The sequence below is a fragment of the Lutjanus erythropterus genome, chromosome 18, assembly GCF_056507025.1.
Source record: "Lutjanus erythropterus isolate fLutEry1 chromosome 18, fLutEry1.hap2, whole genome shotgun sequence".
In the NCBI taxonomy this organism is placed as follows: Eukaryota; Metazoa; Chordata; class Actinopteri; order Lutjaniformes; family Lutjanidae; genus Lutjanus; species Lutjanus erythropterus.
The window spans coordinates 34,783,533-34,807,008 of NC_139334.1; the positions used below are offsets into that span (position 1 = coordinate 34,783,533).

The following is a 23,476-nucleotide window of genomic DNA, read 5'->3' on the forward strand; positions in this document are numbered from 1 at the left end:
GTTTTAAAACTATCAGTAAAACTTTATGATGGACATATAAGTCTGACTGTGATCTCTGTTGATTAACTGTGAAAAAAACCAAAAAAAACCCCAAACAAAACCATATCAATTGTACAAATTCATCAATTAGTATGAATCAACAGTTTAACATGAATGAACCAGATCATCTGCTTCTGCTCTTAAACCATTTTAATCATTTGTTAAACCATCTGAAGTCTGACTCAGGATGATGTTCTGAAGTTTATTTTTTCAACATCAGTTGAAGTATTTGAACTCCTTATTGCTCCCATCATTTCAAATAAGAAAAGCTGAAATTATTGCCTTTATTAATGGTTGTTTGACTGATGATTCTCACTGACTGGAGCTTTGAGTTTAGTTTGTCCTCCTTTATTTCAATTTCAAAGACATGACAAAGTGATTAAACAGCAACTGAAGTATTTTATGACAGTTTAGTTTGATAACTATTGTCAGTCAGCTGTTTTTAACCAGTAAAAGAAAACTGAAGAGAATCAGAGGAAGAGTTGGAGAAATATGGAGCTGTCAGCAAAGTCTGAGGAGCCCAGAAGTATTTTACAACTAAAAGCTGAAATGTTTTCAAATGTGGATCAGGTTTGAACTGAGGCTTCATTGTAAATGAAGAGACAAAGTTCAGATTCACAGAGCTGCTCCTCTTCCTAGAATGAATCAGAGCTTGATAAGCCCTCCCTCTTCTTCCTGCTCTCAAACACAGCCAGCTCCACTCTGTCCATGCATTTCCTTGTTCCCTCCCCTTCAGATCTACAGTTTGAGGATGGGTGGAACCAACATGTGGTGATGTCCAGCAGCTCACAGGCCACATTCACTGCAGAGACACATGTTGTTGAGATCAGAGCTCAGAGTGGTTTCAGTTATGAGGAAGTGACTCACAGACAGTTGTTGTTACTGAGAGCTGAAATGGCACAGAAAGGAGTTCAGCTGGACAAAGAAAAATTCTGCTGTTCGATCTGTCTGGATCTACTGCAGGATCCGGTGACCACTTCCTGTGGACACAGCTACTGCATGAACTGTATAAAAACCCACTGGGATGAAGAGGATGAGAAACACATCCACAGTTGCCCTCAGTGTAGGCAGACCTTCACACCGAGGCCTGTCCTGCTGACAAACACCATGTTAGCAGATTTAGTGGAGGAACTGAAGAAGACTGGACTCCAAGCTGCTCCTGCTGATCACTGCTATGCTGGACCTGAAGATGTGGCCTGTGATTTCTGTACTGTGAGAAAACTGAAAGCTCTCAAGTCCTGTCTGGTCTGTCTGGCCTCTTACTGTGAGAAACACCTGCAGCCTCATTATGATGTAGCTCCATTAAAGAAACACAAGCTGGTGGAGCCCTCCAAGAAGCTCCAGGAGAACATCTGCTCTCGTCATGATGAGGTGATGAAGATGTTCTGTCGAACTGATCAGCAGTGTATCTGTTATCTCTGCTCTGTGGATGAACATAAAGGCCACGACATAGTTTCAGCAGCAGCAGAACGGACTGAGAGGCAGAGAGAGCTGGAGGTGAGTCGACAGAACATCCAGCAGAGAATCCAGGACAGACAGAAAGATGTGAAGGTGCTTCAACAGAAGGTGGAGGCTATCAATCCCTCTGCTGATAAAGCAGTGGAGGAGAGTGAGAAGATTTTCACTGAGCTGATCCGTCTCATGGAGAAAAGACGCTCTGATGTGAAGCAACAGGTCAGATCCCAGCAGAAAACTGAAGTGAGTCGAGTCAAAGAGCTTCAGGAGAAGCTGGAGCAGGAGATCACTGAGCTGAAGAAGACAGACGCTGAGCTGGAACAACTGTCACACACAGAGGATCACAACCAGTTTCTACACAACTACACCTCACTGTCACCACTCAGTGAATCTACAGACTCATCCAGCATCAATATCTGTCCTCTGAGGTACTTTGAGGATGTGACAGCTGCTGTGTCAGAGCTCAGAGACAAACTACAGGACATTCTGAGTGAGAACTGGACAAACGTCTCACTGACAGTAACTGAAGTGGATGTTTCCAGAGCTGAGTTCTTAAAATATTCGTGTGAAATCACACTGGATCCAAACACAGCAAACACATGTCTGTTATTATCTGAGGGGAACAGAAAAGCAACATTCATGAATCAACCACAGTCTGATTCTAGTCAGCCAGACAGATTGACTCAGTGGTCTCAGTTCCTGAGTACAGAGAGTCACCCAGATAGATTCACTGACTGGTTTCTGGACCTGAGTAGAGACAGTCACCCAGACAGATTCACTGAGTACATTCAGGTCCTGAGTAGAGAGAGTCTGACTGGACGTTGTTACTGGGAGGTGGAGTGGAGAGGGATAGGTGGAGTTGATGTCGCAGTTGCATACAAGAATATCAGCAGAGCAGGGAGTTCAAGTGAATGTATATTTGGACAAAATGACAAATCTTGGGCGTTATATTGTCACACAAATGGTTATAACTTTTTGTACAACAGTGTCCAAACTCCCATTTCAGGTCCTCAGTCCTCCAGAGTTGGAGTGTACCTGGATCACAGAGCAGGTATTCTGTCCTTCTACAGCGTCTCTGAAACCATGACTCTCCTCCACAGAGTCCAGACCACATTCACTCAGCCTCTCTATGCTGGACTTCGGTTTAATTACTGGTTTCATGGATCCACTGCTGAGTTGTGTAAACTCAAATAGTCAGAAGTCATTAAAATGAAAGGAAAGTTCTATGAAAATGTAAAGGTCTCTGTGCTCCTCATGTTTGATGAATATTTGTGTTGATGTATTTGTATGTTGTTGTTTCTCTTCCACTGCAGCACCAGACCTTCATTTATCCCACATATTTTGTTCTCACTTTGTACATTTGTCAAGAAATCTGTCATTACATTTACATTTATTTGTTTGGTAGAACAAATGTTGTTGTTGTTGTTCAGATTGACGTAGAAATGAGGAACTATGAGGTGTTATAAAACTGTAATTATCCTGATGATAATCAATAAGGAGGTGATTGATTATTGTCTTGTACATAGCTGAGCTTCTGCTCAAACAAACTGATTGTGTGGATGAAGTGAATCTGTACATGAACTCAATGAACACGAGTCATTGAACAGACTTTACTGATGGGATGTGAACAAACTGAAGCTTTAGAGAATGAATAAACAAACATGAACAAAGTCTTTTCTTCTCGTCTTCATTCATACAGAGCTGATGGAGAAAATGTCAAACGAATATGAGAAGATAACTGAGGCTGTTTTCCTCCTGAAACACCACAAAGTTCAGTATTCATGTTCCCAGCAGAAGAGTGTTTACAGCATAAACACACTCAACACATTTTGTATCCTCAATGTGTCTGAATGAGAGAAAAAAGTCTGAAGGAATTGTATGAAAATCACCTAAATATGACCTGAGCAAAAACAGCTTTAAAGGACAAAATGAAACACATAAAATAAAATAAAATAAAACACATGAATCCAAACACAAATAAGACAAATGTCCTCCCTCAATCACAAACCCACACAGTTCAAACAAGAGTTAAGATACTGAACTGAGAAAACTGAACAAAAGGAGGAAAGAAGATACTGAGGAAAATCTGTCACAAGATAAAATAGTTGTTGGATTGAGGAACAGACAAAAGGCTGAGCATGTGAGAAGCTCAGCTTTCTATCAGAGATAGTAAAAGTACTTTGAATATTTGTTGTAACAGTAGCTGTATTTGTAACTGTAGAATTTACTGTATTGAATTAGTAGCAGAAAGAATTAGTAGAAATTGTTTTTGAATTATTTTTAGAAGTAGGAACAATAAAAATGACAGTAATACTTGTCATTCACTGTTTTTATCCACTAGATGTCACTGTGATTTTTGCCAGTTAAATAAGAGGTAAGAGCGTCATCATGTCGTCATGGCGACCATCATCAGCATCCTCTGGATATCCTTGCACTTCCTGTGACTAACCACAAGGTGCAGCAGGAAACAGAAATCCACCATCTGATAAACTTTAGTTTCACATGTGTCACACATCCCTTCAAATAATATGAAATGTGTCATAACTGTTCCTGAAGCTTCTTAAAGGAACAAACTGGCATTTCAATCAGGAGAGACTAAGAGTAAAAGAAAATGGTTTATTGGCACATACAGAAATACAAATTTCTTAAAAATTTTAAGAACTTGGGGATCAACATTGATGCTTCATTAGATAAAATAGTAGCAAAGAATTCCTAAAATGATTAAAGAAGACCTAAACAAGTGGTCCAATATAGCAGTATCTATGGCAGGATGAATTTCAGTTATTAAGATGAATATTCTTCCAAGGGTTAATTTTTTAGCCAGCGTGCTGCCTTTATTACCACCAGATGGGTTCTGGGACAAAATACAGACTACAATTTTGAAATATATTTTGAAAGAACAATACCCACGAATCAAGCACACGGTATTAAAGTGCAACAAAAAAATGGTGGGTTTAACATGCCCAATTTTGAGTTATATTATTATTCAGTTGCTCTCAAAGCATTGAAAAATACATGCAGAAATTTTCCTTTAACATCAGGTATAAATATTGCTTATACACTGAATGCATGTATTATTATATGCAGCTGTATCTTGACACTGAATAACAGTTGTCAGTATGTTGAATTTGAGAGGTGAAACCATGCAATTGTTTTAAACCATGTAATCATTTGCAGGTTAAGTGAAAACTGTGTTTTAGGGGTCAGGGAAAAACTTGATCCTTAGATGCATTGCAAAGTGTATGTGGAACTCAAAAAACAAATTTCTAAATGCTAGTTGATAATGTGATGTTGACAGTGGAAAGGCGGAAATAAACTGCAGGTCAGTGCAAACAGTTTACAGTGCATACACACTAGAGTCATCTTGTAAGCGAGAGATCTTCTCTGAAGGCAATGGTTGCAATCATGTTGTGATTTAGTATGTGTGACTGTGCATGGCTGCAAGCGCACTTCTCATGACTCATATGTTTCCTCAATCAATCATGTGTCACAGGCCCGCTAAATGAAAACATAAGGGCCATTTATGGGTCAAACATTGTCCACAAATACTGAAAATATTTGAAAGTCCTGCAGCCAACCATGTTTCATATTTATATTCATTTAATAATTGATAGTATTTTAAGGTAATCAGTAGCAAATGAGTAGGTTGTGCTTCATTATATGCTCATGAATCCCAGATCCCTGTTTAAAATCTTGTTGGGGAAGGGGCTGTGGGTCAGGGCCCTTGTGCTACGGAGAGAGGGAGTCCAGAGAATGCCAATTCACTGCAAAACACCACACACCCAAATTATTTTGGAGACTGTTGCCAACGGTATATCTAAAGCATGCCACTGGCATCTGAAGAGACCAATGGGCATCATTGTAGCACATTTCCTCTGCACTCTGTGGATTTGGAAAGGGGGTAAGGAACCAGCACCCGAGGGGGTAGACACAATCACCCACTGGTTATAAGAAAAAAGTTATTCTACATTAAAGCTACTGAAAGAGAATCCAACCTACTGGCAGACATCAATAACTATATAGAAACAGACAATCTTCTTAAGGATGGTCTCATTAACTCATGTATGTAGGTCTGACAGAGGTATCAGTTATAAACTGAGACTGTTTCATAACCAGTAAAAAATTTTGTGGTAGCTTTACGATAAAATAGTTATAATTGCTAGAATGAGGTATAATAAATTGTTTTCATATTGAACCTTTATAGCAATTTGGGTGCAGTCAGTTGCACTGATTAAATTGGGAGACCAGACATTGCCTTTTAATTTCGGGCTGTTCTCTCAAAGTGTAAGGAAGAGAAACAAGGGTGTCTGAATTCCAACAAACCAAATGTGGGACAAAGAGTATGTTTGTGTGGGTCAGTGTGGGACATAATAATTTGATTGACCTCCTGATCTGATGGACTGACATCAGACACAGCCCCGAGACAACAGCCACTGGATAAAAGCTAGACTTTACAAAAGGGTCTGTCTTGCAGTGGTTTGACTTTTGAAAATGCAGCCACAATGTGAGGCGTGATCTCAATATGTGGGATTTTACAAATAATAGTACCCAGTCAGAGCAATTACATGGTCCTCAACATTACTCTAGACACACACGAAGGGCCCCAGAATCTTTCCAAATTTTGAATAAGAATATCGACTCTTCTCCACCATTCCCTCAATATAAGGTTCTGCTTTATTTTGATCTCAACCCACACCTTACACTTGACCTTTGCCCTGTAGCTTGGAAGATGGAAGATGTACTGTACACTGTCTATGTCACTGATTAGACAGAACCACTCAACAGCTAGCCGCCTGACATCTGACCAAACTGATCACCAGTAAGTCACAATTAATCAATAAACCAAGATTAACATGGACTGAGCAGTCTGGTTTTATTTTACTGGACCACAGTAATGCTAAACTGAGATGTGTTCATATGATGCAGTGTGTGTTGCATTTTGTATAGAGGCAGAGTTTTGTGTTTGTGACTATTTAGTTTCGAGAAAATGAGCCAAAGCTTCAGAAAATATTTGTGAACTTTTAGACAACACAGACATGAAAAATGTAAAATATAAAAATGTAAAAGATCATCATGGCTATGACTGTACTACATACATAGTAAGATGGTTTGACCAAATGAAATACAGAACATATATAGTTTGATTTATAATTGTTTTTATTGCACGAAATATATTGTGACATATATGACATTAAAATGAGACAAAAGCATAAAATAAAGTGCAAATGTAGGGTAGAAGACAGAAAGCCAGCTGGTCTTTAACTAAAATGCAGACAGTTAAAATCCCAATCTGTATTCACATCCATAAATTAAGAGTCTGACTCTTTTGTTTCTTCATTTATCACAATTTAAAAAATAATAAATAATGGTTTACTCCAGCATTTACAGACAATGGTGATGCAAACATATTCATAGAACTAGTGTATTTATTTGTGTATTAAATGCTCGTCAATCAATCTGTGAGAAAAAAGCAGCTCCAAATGTATGTTTGGATTGATGAGTTAGAATAAATTCAGATGCACTTGGCTCAGTGCAGTCATGTACAAATGAAAGAGCATGTTACATACATGTTCAATAATATTGGAAATAGACAGTAATGAGAAATGGCTCACATATATTCAGTTTTAGGTTATAGGGGTTTCTTTTATGCACACTATTTACATAACATTTACATCATTCACATACAGTATTATTTGTGCAAAAACAGAATGAAAATAAAATCCAGCATGATAAACTATTTCAAAAGAAAACTGAACTGCAAAGTCAGATAATACCATAAATAAACCTTTCCCCTCAATGCACTGTAACTTCATTACTTTACGTTACTTTTAGCGGGTTGGCTGTGTCGCTACAGTTAGCAGTTGTTCTATATAGGTAATGCTAGCGGTTGTTCTGTGTAGCTAACATTAGCAGCAGTTCTGTGTAAGTAATGCTAGTGGTTCTTCTGTGTAGTTTAACTTTAGCTTTTGGACTGTGTACATAAAGTTAACGTTTGGTCTGTGTACATAACATTAATTGTTGGTTTTACATGTAAATATTTCTTGAATGAAAGCATTTTTCAAGAGATAATGAATTGGCAACAGTCAGATTAGCTGGGGTGTGTGCACTGATGTGTGCGAACTGCACAGGGTTTTACATAGTTTTTTATTTTAACATTGAAATCCTGCTAATAATTCCCATGTTTACTAAACGTAAATGTAAATCTCATTTTATCTTATTTTTGTAACTGTAATGGAATACAGTCACCATTTTTTAAATCCTAATTACGTTATCCCGTTTCATGCAATCCGTTATTCACCAAGCCTGGTCCCAGAATGCATTTCTGCAACCCCAGACAGCTAGCAACACTACATGGCAGGGTAACCACTACCTGGTGGTAGTGAAGTCTAGCACAGTGCATTACCACTTACTGATATTGGTATCTAAAGAGGGTAATGAGGTCAAGCTCTTGAGATAAATTAATTTAAGTATGATTATAAACAGCAGATTTTAACCTGGAGAGATACTGCTGTTAGAATACATTCCTACTTTAGTACCATTGCTGCCTGTCTATGAGTAATGAATAGTCAAATTCCTCATTAAAAGTGATAAAGTTTAGGAGTCTTGTGTTTTTATTGCTGTATTGTTCAAATGTTAACATAAAGATTCAAGCAACTTTTGCTGAACAGTGTTCACTGTGGCCTCAAGTGGCCAAAATCAAAATTTCTTCCATAGTGCACCACATTTGAAGGCTAAATTGGAATATTTCCCAAAATCACTTTTTTGCCTTTGTATTTGATTTTGTACTCCTATAGAGCAGCTACACACGATCGCCCGCACAGAAAGCTTTGTAGATCTTCGGGACGCTGTGCCTCTCGCTGCATTGCTTCCTTGTATTTTCTGCATCCCGCATAATTTACTCCACCCCCCAGCCCTCCTCCATGTACGCCTCCCGCTGAGCCCACTCCGCTGTGATTGGTCACACTCCTGAGGACTTCCGAAGGGCTGGCGAGTGCTGCCGAGCCCCACCTCCTCATTTTGCCGGTGCGGGAGTGTAAACAGCAAACTTTATGAAACTGAATTTCTCTTTTGAAAATGTCACATTTTGAAATACAGCCGTATGTGTTGGATCCCGAATCCGATCCGGAGGTAGAGACTGGACAGCCTGAAGTTCCTCAAGGACAGAGGTTACTTCAAGATGTCTCTGAATGGGAAGTAACGTTAGTCGTAGCTTGTTATTGTCATTACCTGCTTACATGGAGATATTTTTCTTTTGCTGGCTGGGAAAAAGCAACCCTATCCACTTCTGCCTGGTGCTTGTCTCTTTAGGAAAGCTAAACAAAGTTAACTTTCCCTCACACCGAACAAACATTTTCTAGGAGCCATTGCTCAATGTGCTAACACTGTGAAATCGTTGTAGACAGCAGAGCAGCGCACAGCGATATAACTTCCGAAGCAGAGCGGGGGAGGGGGCAGGCCTAGAGCATATACCTGGGTATGACCATATAAGTAAGTCTGGCAAAAAAAAGACAGTAAAACAGAGCTTGCAGAGTCTCCAAAACAGCTTGCAGGGCTCACTTCCAAATGCATGAACCTCATTATTTGACGCTTTGGAATCGTAACACGAGTATCCGACATTGTGGCAACATTTATAGGTCAGAAAAGATGAAAAGCATAATAGTTCCCCTTTAAATGATTTTCATAAATCATATTTCTTTATTGTGCATTCGGTTGGATATCATTTTTACTGGTGTTGTTTATTAATTTTAAAAATTGAGTTTATTTTTGTAAATGACCTTGTTTACTTTTGGTTATTTTGTGTCTGAAATCTCAGTGTGAAATTCGAACATTAAATAGTGCCTTTGAAGATTTCCATAATGCACACCACTTTTTGTTACCACAATTTAAAATTCCCCGTCGAATTCCAAATGTAACCATCAAAGTTGGTTTGGTGCACTAGGTGCCCTAGCAAAGAATTCTGGATCATAGAAGCTTTGGTCCTCTAACCTAATACTCTCTGCATTAATCTGGGTGATGCTGTTAACCCTCTGTATCAGCCATGGATCAACTTCTGAAAGATGACGGAACATCTTGCGCTCACCTACAATGAAAAGTAGAATCACAGTTAGGACACATTGGCAGTTATTTTTCATTTAGCAAATACTGTATCCCTGTAGTGAGTGACTTTCTTGACCTCCTGTCATTTTGAAGCACTGACAAGCAGCTCTTAAATGTTACTCATCTATTCAGTGAACCTTTGCAAGTAATATAGAAGACTTATATAATGAATTATCTTTACATATGAATAAGTATACTGAGGGACAGATTCTTCACTGTATTTTATATATGCATATATTTATGACAGAATAGCACAAATTTAACAGAAGTTGTAAAGTACATTGCGTAGTAAGGAGACTAACTTTTTTACATTTTTTTTTACACTTGTTTTTGTATGTACATGTATAACTCAACTCATACTGGATTTTATGTTGTTTTTTTTTCCTTTGACAACTGGTCACCATTCTGTAATACTGTTTTCCTGTAAAACGCCAGCAGTCTTTTGTGGACTACAAAACTAAACCCTCGGCACGAGGGTGAGAAGACTGAAGACTGACTGAATTTTCCTTTTTGGGTGAACTATCCTTTTAAGGAAACAGCGTCTTTATTCCAGCCACAAACACAAACTATTTATTCATAGCTTTATAGCCGCTAAACTCGAGATTTGTCAAGCTCATCTTCAGTTAAAGACACACCTTTAAGCGAGTACTGGGCTGTCAGGCCAAGTCAAACCAAGTCCAGCTGTCTGTCTGTCTGCCCAGACAATATATGGCCATGATGCAACTCCTCTAATATAGTACTAATATCAGAGTGTAAAAATACTTCACTAGAAGTAAAAGTCCTACATTCACAAAACCTTACTGAAGTAAAAGTCTGGAATTATCATTAGATAAATATAATTAAAGTAAAAGTATTCATGTTGCAGTAAAATGATCCTGTCAGTGTTATTATGTCTGATTGATTATGGATTCATATTATTGCATTAATGTTCCTGCTGTTTGAGCTCATTTCATAGCTACTTTAGGCCACTGTGACTAGTTTTAATCTACAGCAATGCATCATGGTCAGTAAGACCATTTAATGTCTAATAATATATATATTGTTCAGTATTTGCTCTGGGATGTAGTGTGGAAACATAATGCTGGATAATTTGAAATCAAATAACAAAATAAATACAGTACATGATGTAAATGTACTTACTGTGTATCATGAACAGGAGTGAATTTATGTGTATTAATATATGTTCACCAGTGCCTTCTGTCCACTTTAAGTTCTTATGAAATTTCAGCAGAGGCGCAAAAACATTTTGGTGGTTGCTGAAGCAAAAAAGAAGGTTGCAGTCTCTGAGCTTAGCCCCGGATCTCCTTAACTCCTACATCCACCCCTGCTTGATTGATGATATATATGTACATTTATTCATCATAGAATTAGTTATTAACTACTGTAGTAACACTTTGGTAACATGTCTGCCCAGTATGTCTGTGGTCTGAAGTCCTACAGATACAGATAAAACAATTATTATATTATTATAAAAATATAATTCCTTATATCTGATTAGTAAAGAAATATAGTCAACATATAGTGTCTACTGAGCTAGACTCAAATAAGTGAAAGAAAGGAGAGAAAAGACAGTAAGAAAGAGAAGAGAAATAGAAAGTGTGCCTGTGTGGATTAATGAGGAGGGTGTGGCTGTGGAGAGAAGCAGACAGGTGAAACTTGTTTCTGTATAAGTAAAGTGTCAGTTAACAGTGACAGCCAGAGTCACAGCTGTCTAACAGGCCCAAAGTGTGTTGAGTAGACCAGTGTCACATACATATCTCTAATAAATAATTTCAACACATGTTTGACATTTCTGTCCAGAAAGATCCCTTTACTTACACTAATCCAGTGGTGATTTAATATGCAAAAACCAAATGTCAACCAATATATTGGCACTGTCAATCGACTGGTCTAACTCTACTTGTCTACGTGAGTTTATTAAAATGTAAAATATTAAAATGTCAACAGAAATGATAAATCTTACCAAATTTAAAGAAAAGTCCCAATACAGTAATGATTGCGAATAAGATGCAGATTAGTGTCGGAGTAGTCCAACTGACACTCGGCATGTTAAGATGTCTTCCATCAAGTGTGTTCCCATCTGCAATGAAATAAGATAATGAAAATCCATTCTGTCTATTAATGATTTTTACAAAATTTAAAATCAAGATGAACAAAAATCCATGTTGTAACTTTGTAGCCTTTTTTACTCCTAATCCTCTGTCACTGAGCATCAATAGAGAAGAGAAGGAGAACTCTTGTTAAAGAGGTGTTTTGAGCTGCAAACAGCTGCTGTCCCGTCTGTACGCACCAGAGGTATTGTGAGGCTGTCAGCATTCTCGGAGGGGCTACTGGCAGCTACAGGCGTGGTTTTTGGTGCACCAACAACGAGAAGCATCCATGGAAACAACTCATCTCAAACAATGGCAGCTCTTGAAGAGGTTAGCATAGATAGTGTGATAGCATCAGTTAAATTAGATCTGAAGAGTATTTCTTCCATGAAAGAAGAGAAAAGAACGACACTTAAGGCTTTTGTCAGTATAAAAGTTATTTTCACTCTCCTTTCAGCTGGCCTCAGTGACGATGAGTTGATCTGACTGGTTGAAGTTAGCCTGAATTATAAATGATAGATAGATGGTTCATCCAATCACCTGCCAAGTGTTTTTGGAAGTGCTCGCCCTTTTCCAAACAGTTTCTATTGACAGCTTTCCAGATGGTTCTGTGTAACAAACCATCTGGTATGTCAGGTTAAAGTGCAACAGCATATGATCTGTCTGTCAATTATGTCTGGTGCCCTTATATGGATTTATTGGGCTTTACTTCTTCACTTTGAGAATGACTTTGAAAACACCAAATGACTTGTTTTAACACATTTTGTTTGTTTAAAATGTTATGAACTGTAAAATATCACGTCCATGAAGTGGTTCAGTTAAACAGTGAGAGATCACAGTCAATAAACTTCATGTCAGCAGGTCATCTTTGCAGCTGTGGTGAAGGTCAAGCTGCATGCGCCATACTCAGTTGTTCATTATAATGATGAAAACATGTTATTCTGCCTCAGTTATGATTATTAATACCACCAGATAACGAAGTAGTGAAGCTCTCAGGTTTGGAACTCACATACATCAGAAACGTGAGCTCCTGTTCCCAGGACAGAAAGTGTATAATTTTGGGGGAAAATCTTAATTATGAATAGGCTTAGACATTTCATGCCCCTACCAAGTCTCAACCCAAGTTGACGCTTTTGGGCATTTCTATATTCTAATTGAAAATGTCCTGGCACGCGCATCTGATTCAGGATCAAACGTGATTTATCAACATACTCAGCACGGTTCACGAATCACATGTAAGATTTTTGTATTTTCCCCTTAGTGTTTTGTTTACGAACAGATATGAGACAAAAGTAAGAAACATTCATGCAAGAGGCTTGTTGCTGCTGCTAAAGAAATCCAACATTTTCATAATGCTACTGTTAACGTACAATCCCTGGCCAAAAAAAAGTCACCACCTTGATTTAACTGAGCGAATAGGTAAGAGCCTTCCACAGTGTGGCTCCAAGCTAAGGATCTACAGAAGAAAATTCAGACCAAGAACATGATGTCACATTTTTTAGTTGACTTGGCATGCTGGGACTTTAGCAGACTTGGATTATACCACATGAGCAGTATGGAGGCATTTTATGTTTTTATTCTGTTATTTTTTTATGTGTGCAAACTGGTCACCATTCACTCACATTGTTTGGGAGATTCTGCAACACTGTTTTGACCTTGAATCAGCATGAGGGTGAGTAGATAATGACTGAATTTTCATTTTTGGGGGAACTATCCCTTTAAGAGCAAATCTGTTGTATGAGTGCTTCTTGCATGAGATCCATTTATTTAAATGTACAGGTATATCTAATAAATTTTCAAATAAAAGTGTGTGAGTTTTCAAAAATCAACAGGTCTCACCCCAGTAGACAGTGAAGTCGTGACCTCCTGTTTGTATTGCACAACCGTACGTGTTGGTGTTTTCTCTCAGAGAGATCCCAGCTGTCAGTCTGATGATCACACATCCATCTTCAGAAGGTACTGGTCCAGTCACAGTGATCCAAATGGCCTTGGAAGCCCCGTCTCCAATCAGATGCACCGACCTCACTGATTTGTCAGTGGTTGTTACGTGACACCTCAGCAGTGCCTGGTCTCTGTCCACAGTTGGTTTGGCAAATACACGGAGCTCTGCAGAGAAATAAAGTATCAAAGATCATGTTCAGGGTTAATGTAGCACCATCCTCACTATGCAACAGATGAACAGCTACTTCGCTGCTACTCTCACCTTTTCTCCTGACATCTAACACACATTATTGACATGACCACTATGGGTGGTGTGTGTACATGTTTGTTTTTTCATAAATCGTACTGTTCCAGCTCTCACCTGTTTTTTGGTGAGTTGATCTTAATTTAATTCTCTGGATTAGTTGTGGACATCGTTGTCTGATGAAGTGTCTAAAGGCAAAATTCCTTGGAGAATTGTTGTTCCAATGATGTTCAAGTGTTTCTGCAGAGGGAGAGTGGGATGTCCATGTCTTAGATTCAGGGTCAAAGCTCATGAAGTCCATCCCATTCACTGCCCAGGCTTCAAAAACAGAGACATTCTCACTGGCTGACAGGATGCAGCCACGGCGACGCTGTACAACATCTGTAAAGTAAGAAAGTAAGATTCTTTTTTCTTTTTTCTTTTTTTTAGATTTTATGGACAATATCAGACTCAATAATTCATTAATTAACAATATTAACTTTTCAGCAAATTTAATCTAAAATGACACAAACACTGTAAAAACTTACACACTGTGTTGTTGAGAAATCGTGGAATCTCATGAAGAGATTCTAAAATATTACCACGTGCTTCATCACAGTTTTCAGGTAAGTTTTTTGATTCCAGAGAAGGTTTGAAGTCTTCTCTTCTTGTAAAGCTGTCACAGTAAGAGATGGGAACTCCATCAAATACTGTTAGTTGTTCAAAGTGAGGTTGATCTCCAGGCTGCACACGTCCTGTAGACAGGAACTCAAGAGAGTGGGAACCTGACAAAGAAAAAACAAATCGTTTGAAAGGTCAAAACTCAGCCTCTAGACTTTATGCAAACTCAGCCAGTGTAGTGATTTTTTTTTATCAGTTTCTGATAACACAACATAGCAAACAAAAATGATTGATTTTGGACTTCTTCATGTAAGAAGAGTGAATGTACTATGATGGAAAAATGTCACACCACCATCACCACGGAGCTGTTGACATGTCTTGGGCTGGAGAGGCTCACATACACTATATTGTTAAAGATACACAGAAAGAGTTTGTTTGTATTTGGAACTCATTTATGTCCTCCAGAAACATGTTAGTAACTAAAAAGAAAATATTATATCGATAACATGAAAATATAGATTCTGCCTTTTTATTTCTATTTTTATTTTATTTTGGTTCATTTCATTTATTTATCTACTTATTCTACTAGTTCTATTAATTATTATTACTATTAGTAGTAGTAGTAGTATTGTTATATTTTATTCTACTTCCTTTGTCTGTGTGAATGTGACTTAAGGGATACATGTATGTTTGTGTGTTTTGATATTATGATTAAAATCTCAATAAAAATCTCATATTTTCAAGGAGCAGTACGTGCAGCTCACTTATCCTTTAATGGTTCATGGTTTATTAACCAAAATGCAAACAGTTTAATAACTGACCACATGGTGGTGCCACTGAACACATGCTTTAATATGTTAAGTATGGGGCATCGTACACATGCTTATGGAGAAGCTGTGTACCAAGTTTCATGTCATTAAAGACAACAGACTTGGAGAAATAACTGTTTTACTGTTACTGTACCACCCTCCTGTAGGTAGAGTTGTATGAAATGTTACACACTTATTCAGTGTGGCTGTATGTACAACATTCACAACTTTGGTCATGATCCAGTTTAGCATTGAAGACTTCCAGCACGTTAAGCACATCAGGCCACGCCTCCAAAGGTTTGATAACTAATTACAGACAACCTTTAAATCTGAAATAAATGTGAATTTTGAACCTTTTGATTATAACAAGCTGCCAACAAGCTATCAACTTTTAACATAAATTTACTGTTGAAGTTTTTTGTTTTTTTATCAAGTCTTAAACAAATATGGTTCCCTCAACAAAAAGATAGTGAAACAAAGTACTTGAAGAATTTCTGAAGAGATACATGGTGTTTACTCTAAGTTTATATCATCTGTAGGCAACAACTTGAGCCAATAGCCATAATTAAAAGAATGAATATCCCGTGAGTCTAAGACAGTAGACACAGACGTTACTCTTCTGCTATGGTTCAGAGTACAGCTAAATATTCAACATATGAAATGTCACTCACCACATTCAGCTGCTGACAGCAGAAGACATTTAATTAAAAGCTGAATCCACTTCATCTGCATCTTGTTGCACCATTTTTGAGTTTTCAGAAAGACAAGGAGGTTTGCAGTAATGATCCTTCCAGAGTGTTTACGTCTGTGTGTCTGAGGAAAACTGAACAAACTGGAAGAACAAGAAGTCTATGTTAGTCTGATCAAGATACAGATCATCATTTTTTCAGCCTACTGAAATGGGGGAATCATAGCTACTCCACCAGTAAAAATTACACAGCCATGTCCTTAAAGAAAGCAATACAGTCCAAATGGACAATGAAAATCTTTAGCAGAGGGCTGTTAGCTGATCAGGGTGATGCTGTGATGTATGATAGAACTGACTGACAGAGGGAACAGGTCCAGGAGTTACAGTGGCCGTCTGTTTGAGATATTACTCCCACAACAAGCAGCTATTTTGGCCTAAATGACAGGATCAGAGGTCTTTCTATTTTTATTTTTCTGGCCTTCATACTATAGAGTGAGGGGTGGGGGACAAAATCCACACTTCTCCACATATAGTGTACATTCTAAAGTTCAGACAAAGTGAATATGAGACATCAGCAGTCTGAGTCACACAGAGTCAGGTAAATCAAAGTTAGTTAGAAATTAATCCCCAACATTGACAGTATTGAGTTGCCTGGTCATGACAAAGTGATACAACCTTGAATTTTAATGTAGGTGTGTTGCCACGATAAAAACACACAATAAACCTACTCTTGACTTAAACTGATTATGTGCCAATTTCACTCAACCAGGACAAGATTGTGCATGTTTTTCACCAATTTATATGGATTAATGAAAAAAAAAAAAAATCTTTCTTTGGGCCAAGTCATTTTCCTGATCCCATGACACCCCCGACCCCCCTGAAGCACATAACCACAACTCAAAGTGTCTTTTTTAAACTTCAAATTGATTTTCTTCTCTGTTATAACAAAGTTAGTCCGGAGCTTATCTTGGCAGGAATCTAACGACGTGGAGCGAACCAACAGGTTTTAAAGCAGTACTATATATAGTACAGTGCTTCTGAAAACAACCAGACTGAAGATTCAAAACATGAACACATGATGAACACACAAACACACCAATCTTATCATCTAGCATCTAATCTCTGAAGTTATGCAGGTTGAGACCAGGTTTGAATAAAGTGAAGCATAGTGTTACAGTAAGACAGTGACATATTACTTCTGGCAGAGAGAAAACAGGTGACCACGTTGCTCACTTGGCTGAGGGTTCACCCCATGTACCGAGGTTATGAGCCCTTTGCAGCATATCATTCCCCCACTCTCTCTCCCCCTTTCCTGTCATGTCTTCAGCTGTCCTATACATTAAAGGCATAAAAGCATACATTTACTCAAGTACTATTCTTACATACAGTTTTAAGGTATGTGTACTTTGAGTTTTTCCATTTTATGCTACTTTATACTTCACCAGACTTCATCTAAGAGGCATATATTTAATCTTTTCCTTCACTATTGTAGTGAGTTACTCTGCAGATGAAGACTGTTTGCACTTACATGCAAATATCATGCATTGTTATAGATTAAACTACACAGCAGAGTGTGCAGCAGTTACATTTACAAAAGTAAACTAAATGTTACTAAAACTTGTTCATTGGTAATAATAATCCAATAATATATATTATGATAGTGATCAGTAAGTGACTTGCAAAAGAATATTTGGAAATGGGAGTTGGAAATCCTGCACGAGTTTGACTGCAGCCACGTTTCCTTTGAATAATATGGTAGTCTATTTCCTGTAGTGTGTTCACACGTTAACTTTTACCCCAAATCTTCATTCTAATATATGTAATCTAATATGGTGTTCAGAGAGCTTGAAATAAGGGGGACATGCAGACAGTAGATTTTTTGAATGGAAGAAAAAGAAATAACAAAACCCTTATTGCTCTTATACAATGAAACCAAGAAGCTCAGTGCTGTGATCTATGAAATACATGTTACAGTCAACAACAGCAGAGAGTCGATCATGCAACAAGCCTCCACACCCAGGATTTATGAAGGACGTGGCAGAGAGAGAGATACAGAGACAGATATGAAGAATGCAGGCAAACAGCACCAAAGAATGTTTGAAGAGGCATCGCAGCCTCATTTAGTGAACCTGCTGGTTGGGCAGAAGGTTCAAGGAGGGGATCCGATAGTTAGACTCTTCAAATAAAGAAGGGAAAAATAAGCTGATGCATTAAGGTGACAGGTTTTCCTTGAAAAGTTTGTTACATTCTAATGCTTTTTTTCTGTAACACTTGGTTTAAACATCATCTGTAGATGTATGGAAATGCCAAGGTCCAGGGTGTGAAGAAACAAAAAGTCTATTACATAACACTTTATTTCTGCTTCATTTACAGTTTAAGTCATTTTCAGTTTAAGTGTTATAGATAATATACAAATGTATGATGACTCTCAGCTACATTGTTTAGTGATAATTGCCTTCATGTTTAAATATATGTCATTGAATTCTGGGTAAAAGCTAAGGTGTATGAATGCACTACATGGACATGGAAATAGTCCACTTGTGATTTGTTTAGTAAGTCAGTGATATTGAGTTAAAAGCATTAAATAGCTTGACTGTAGTCAGGACAATATTATAGATTTTTGAATGAGAAGATTAATTTGTAACTCCACTGTTAAAACTTATGAGAGTATGTAATGACATTTATATGAAAGAAAGAAAAAGTTTTCTTCCACAGTGTACGAACATGCAAGTGTAAGCTTACAAATGTGAAAGAAACAATGGAAACATGTTCAAGCATTTGCTTAACATTTTGTCGGTGCATTTTTGAACATTTGTCACAGTCGAATTATATTCTTGGCTTAACTCTTACTTCTTTAACATTTAAATTTTTTTAATGATTTTTGTAGGTCTATGGAAAAGATGAGACAACTCAAAATTTGACCCTTGCTGCAATAGATTTTTGAATTTTAAGCCCAACTCAAAGTTTTATCAACTAGAAAAATCAGGTTCAGATTTCACTGTGACCAAATATTGAAATACATTTTTTAGTTTCTAAAACTCAAAGATTCAAATTTATCTAAAGAAGAACATTTTAAAGTTTATTTCAAACCGTAAGAGGTTGAGTTGGGCTCAAATTTTGAGTTATCCCAGCTATTTTTTTTACAGTGTATAGTGATTCTTACATTTACCAATTCAAAATGTGTAGCCTATATTTCATCAACTACAATGTGTGTCATAGCCTACATATGGCTTGGTGCCTTTTCTTCTAAATTCTGATGGTGGCTCATCTTCCTGAGTCTCTGTGAATACCAAATGAAAGGGAAAAGAGAGAATTTAAAAGCTGAGGCTCCAGACAGATGTTTTCTTTTTGTTGGCCAAAAATGGCTGATTTAGTTTTAAAGATCACATACAAACTGTGAACAACAATTTAATGGTCAAACTCCACAATTCAGTCCCATATACTTCTCAGTCTTTTCATGTTTTCAGCAACTATGTTCTAATATTTATAATGTGTTTAGAGGAAAACCTCTTTTCCTTTTACAGGGACTTTAATAAATGTCCTTTTACGTGTTCTAACTGCATCTTTTTAGTATCCTTTTCCTGTGACCAGTCCAAGACACACCTGTGCAATTGTCCTGCTGTTTAATCAGCAACTCCATACCACACCTGTCAGGTGGATGGATTATCCTGGCAAAGGAGAAGTACTCACTAACATATTTTAACAACATTTTGAAAAAAATTTGAGAAAAAATATTTTTTATTTCAACTTGCCAAAAAAAATTGAGGTAATGGAGGCTGTACAGTTTGTTTTCTCTTGCTCTTGTCTCTTTCACAATTATAGTAGTTTAAACATCACATAAAACAAGAATAAATATCCTCTGAGTTTGTCACACCACAGAAATCTGTTAATAAAATAGATGCTGAAAATGTGCAAATACTGAGAACTATGTAATAGTGAAAATTGTGGAGTTAGACTGTTATACTGTTGGGCAGGGACAGAGATAAAAGCTTCCATTCTATTAATACGATAAAACTTTGGCAAGAACTATCAACTTCCATACTGCTACAGCCTACATACAAGTACAAGAATCTAATCCACCAGATTATTAAAATATTTAGGATGGGTTTACATTCTATACTCCAGAACATGGACAGCTGTGGACGCCACAGACACTGATTAGTTTTGTTTATACCACTGTCTGATGTCTGCCTAGAGGACACGTTCCACACATGAGTGACAAACAGTGACCTGTCAAAGGTGCTAAATAGTGATGGACAAATGAAGCTTCATGAAGCTTTGGGGAATCAAACTCAGACAGCACAGTGACATCTGGTGGTTTGTTGAAGTTATAGCAGGACTGAGGACTTTCAAGTCAGTGGGCCTCATACGAGAACATTTTCCTGTATGATACCTGTGTCAATGATCCACCTGTATATGCATATGCATGAGACTTGTAAACTATGGGTCGATCCATAAAGGAAATCTGTCATTTTAACAGTGTCAGCAGTGGAATTAAAATACCTGCTAAATGAGAAAAGTGAGAGCTGTTAATGCCGTGTTACCCGAGGGTCGGGTAAAGAAGAAATGTCTCGATATAAAAATGACTTTAAAGAAAAACAACTCACCACAGCAAGATGATTGACAGATGACTGCAGTGAAAGGAGGGGGTCAAGGGAACGTTTTCATCATGCTGACAAGATGAACAGCAACTTCATGAACCTGCATGTGCAGATATACAGCCAATAGACCTGACAGCAGGTAAAAATAGATCATTAAACCAACAACAGTAGGCTTTATAAGTAAATTTACAATTATATAATAATTTGAAATGCAGTAAAACAGGATAATGTCAATATAATTATGAAGTGTAATTTATTTTTCAAACTCTAAATGTCTTCAAACTAATAAAATATACAGTCGTACACAACACTTAAGAACAAATCTGTTTGTACGAGTGGTTCTTGCATGAGACCCATTGTTTTGCAGGTCACAGTCTCAAGTCCAAAGTCAAGACTGACAATTCCCAGACTGTGTCCCAAGTCCCACACTTTGAGTTTGGAGTAATTCCAATTTAACAACAGGACCTTGACTTTACTGTTCTTTGTGCCACTGTTGCATCTTCATCTGTAAACCTTTGACCTGCACATTTTGCACACTGCAAGTCGTTTTCTTTTGACCACCAGTTTTTTTACGGGAACAAAACAATTTTTGCTATCATTTTTTTTACCAGCTGGAGCTCGGTGGTTGGATGCTGTCAGGTCGGTTCAAAGAAAGTGGATCTGAGGAATTTAGGGTCGACTTGCTGTGAATGACTAGAGTAAAATGAATGATCGAAATGAACTTTTTGAATCACCGGCCAAAGGGATCAGTAGATGAAAAAATACACTGGTCAAGCCAAAATGTAATTTTTAAAATCTGCCTGTGAAGAAATGAAAGAGTATTTAAAATCTGTACTCAAGTACAAGTACTGTTACATTGCTAAAATATTACTCAATTACAAGTAAAAGTATTGGTGTTAGAAATACACCTGAGTATAAGTACAAAGTATTCATACTACTGGAGTGTTAGTTACTTTTAACCGTTAATGTCACAGTCACCTCTTCAAACTAGGGTTGCAAATTTTGTGTTTTCCTGAACCAATACTTGAAAACACTATTAACTGATTAAACATTAATAATAGAATAGAAATAGAAAACACATGCTTATTTCCTCATTTTAATTTCTTTTGCCATTTTTTCTAATTTTAAGTCTAAATTTAAATTTCCTTATTAAACAAATGCCTCTGCCAGACAAAACAATGTCAAATGAGGCACAATTACTGCCACATCTATTGATTAAATATCCATAATACATTTTTTATTAGTTAAACTCTTAACAGCAATTAATTGATTAATGATTACCATACTCCACATGTGTGCGTGTCATTTGTATGTCATTGCTCTCATTGGCCCGTTTGTGATCAGATCACCTAATTGGCTGCAAGAATGCAGATGAAAGGTTTGGATAGTAATTCAACTTGTACTCCACACTCAGCTATGATTTTGAAAGTAACTAAGTAGATTACATATTGTAATGAAGTACAAGTAAAAGTACAGACTCGATGTATTTGTAATGAGTTACCTCCACCCCTGGAAATGAATGGTATGTTGTTATGATTTTAGTATCTAATTGTTAAATGTTCTAGCAGAAGAACATGAAGAGACTGATTTTGAATGTACAAGTAAATTTATTTGACATTTGCACAATTTAGAGAGAAATGTGAAAAGTCTCCATCGTGACATCATCAAAATAAAGGGGGCAGTGATGTCGTGATCAGTAAAGGAAAACCCCAATGGAGTCTAAACACTGGGGGTGGTGAAGGGATGGCTGATGTTCTGGATGAGATGGGGACTGGATTCTGATGAGCTCAATCTCAATCAAGATTAGAAGGACTGGAGAAGAACGGGGTGCAGGGTTGATGGAGACTGTGGCTTAATCTGGTTGGTTAATTTACAGAGTGAATGCCCATGGATAGCTGATTGAGAATAAGTGGGTAAAGAGAGAGCAGGGAGAGAAAGACAGTTATGGATGAATGAGCTTCATGACATGTTAAAGTCTTAAGTCTTTATTCCTCAGCCATTTGAACTGGTGTGGATGGACCTTTATAGAAACTGACAGAAACCAAGAATGGACATCGGTAGACACGTGTGCTGATCAGTTATTTCATGAAAAGGCCACAGGCTTCACTAAATTAATCCATCTGTTGGAAGCCTCTAAAAAGATTCTTAGTGACCAGAAGAAATAACTAGTTAATTCCATGAGTACTTCAGTTCTAGGCAGGAATTGTTTACATGTTGTTGACACAGTTTAGTTCCTGTGTACTCTACATGTGGAGATGACAGTAAAAGTTGAACTTGATATCTTAGATTAAAATGAAATTTAGTTTGACTTTTTTTTTTTTAGTTTTTTTTAAATTATGTTTCACTTCTGATATCACCTTATTTTGGTTTTGAAGGCTTGTTAATTATCTTATATAATATTTTTAATGAGTGTGATGGAAATTGCTGAAGGAAGGTCCAATGTACTTCTGTGCATCACAAAATAGCATAAGATAGAACAAGCCAGAATTGCTATGCTGCTTTCTGAATGTCCTGTACCATCATGTGATAACAATATACAACTCACCCTCTCCTGACCTTGCAGCTGTCAGTGTATATAACACTGACACATTCTCTCTTCTGTCCTCATTCTGTGCTGTGAGTCCATCTGCAGATGCTTGAATAAACCTTACAAGTGTCTGACTTTGTGCTTTATTCAACAGAAATTGCCACCACAACAGCTATATTTTTGGGAGTCTTACAATCAGTGTATTTATTCAAACAAATTTCTTGCAGATCAAAAAAGTTTGCAAAATTCTGCACATTAACAGATCTTTCTGCTTGCTCTGCCATCCACAAACAAATGGCTTGGTAGAGAATGAACAGCACAATTCAAGAGACAGTTCATTTGTTTTATCCTTTAATACACCACACTATAAACTATAATACTTTGA

At 37.3% G+C, this 23,476-nt stretch overlaps 2 protein-coding genes across 2 annotated transcripts; one reads left to right on the forward strand and one right to left on the reverse strand.

Annotated features, from left to right (window-relative positions):
- The first annotated feature begins 898 nt into the window (after positions 1 to 898).
- On the forward strand, positions 899 to 3,165 carry LOC146311394 (tripartite motif-containing protein 16-like). The gene has a single exon (XM_084742964.1). The coding sequence runs from the start codon at positions 934 to 936 to the stop codon at positions 2,686 to 2,688; it is 1,755 nt and encodes a 584-aa protein (XP_084599090.1). The 5' UTR covers positions 899 to 933; the 3' UTR covers positions 2,689 to 3,165.
- A 10,341-nt stretch (positions 3,166 to 13,506) lies between these two features.
- On the reverse strand, positions 13,507 to 16,079 carry LOC146311395 (zinc-alpha-2-glycoprotein-like). The gene is made up of 4 exons (XM_084743006.1): positions 15,947 to 16,079; positions 14,394 to 14,630; positions 13,984 to 14,247; positions 13,507 to 13,787 (listed from the first exon to the last, which is right to left on the reverse strand). Exons 1-4 carry the CDS (start codon positions 16,005 to 16,007, stop codon positions 13,507 to 13,509), a joined length of 843 nt encoding a protein of 280 aa, XP_084599132.1. The 5' UTR covers positions 16,008 to 16,079.
- Positions 16,080 to 23,476: the final 7,397 nt, after the last annotated feature.

Excerpts from the sequence above, each read along its gene's own strand:
- LOC146311395 (XM_084743006.1), bottom strand. The coding sequence starts at position 16,007 with ATGCAGATGAAGTGGATTCAGCTTTTAATTAAATGTCTTCTGCTGTCA. Across the intron at positions 14,631-15,946 it reads GCTGTCAGCAGCTGAATGTG|GTTCCCACTCTCTTGAGTTC; the intron begins GTGAGTGACATT and ends TTTCTTTGTCAG. Across the intron at positions 13,788-13,983 it reads ATCAACTCACCAAAAAACAG|AGCTCCGTGTATTTGCCAAA; the intron begins GTGAGAGCTGGA and ends ATTTCTCTGCAG.
- LOC146311394 (XM_084742964.1), top strand. The coding sequence starts at position 934 with ATGGCACAGAAAGGAGTTCAGCTGGACAAAGAAAAATTCTGCTGTTCG.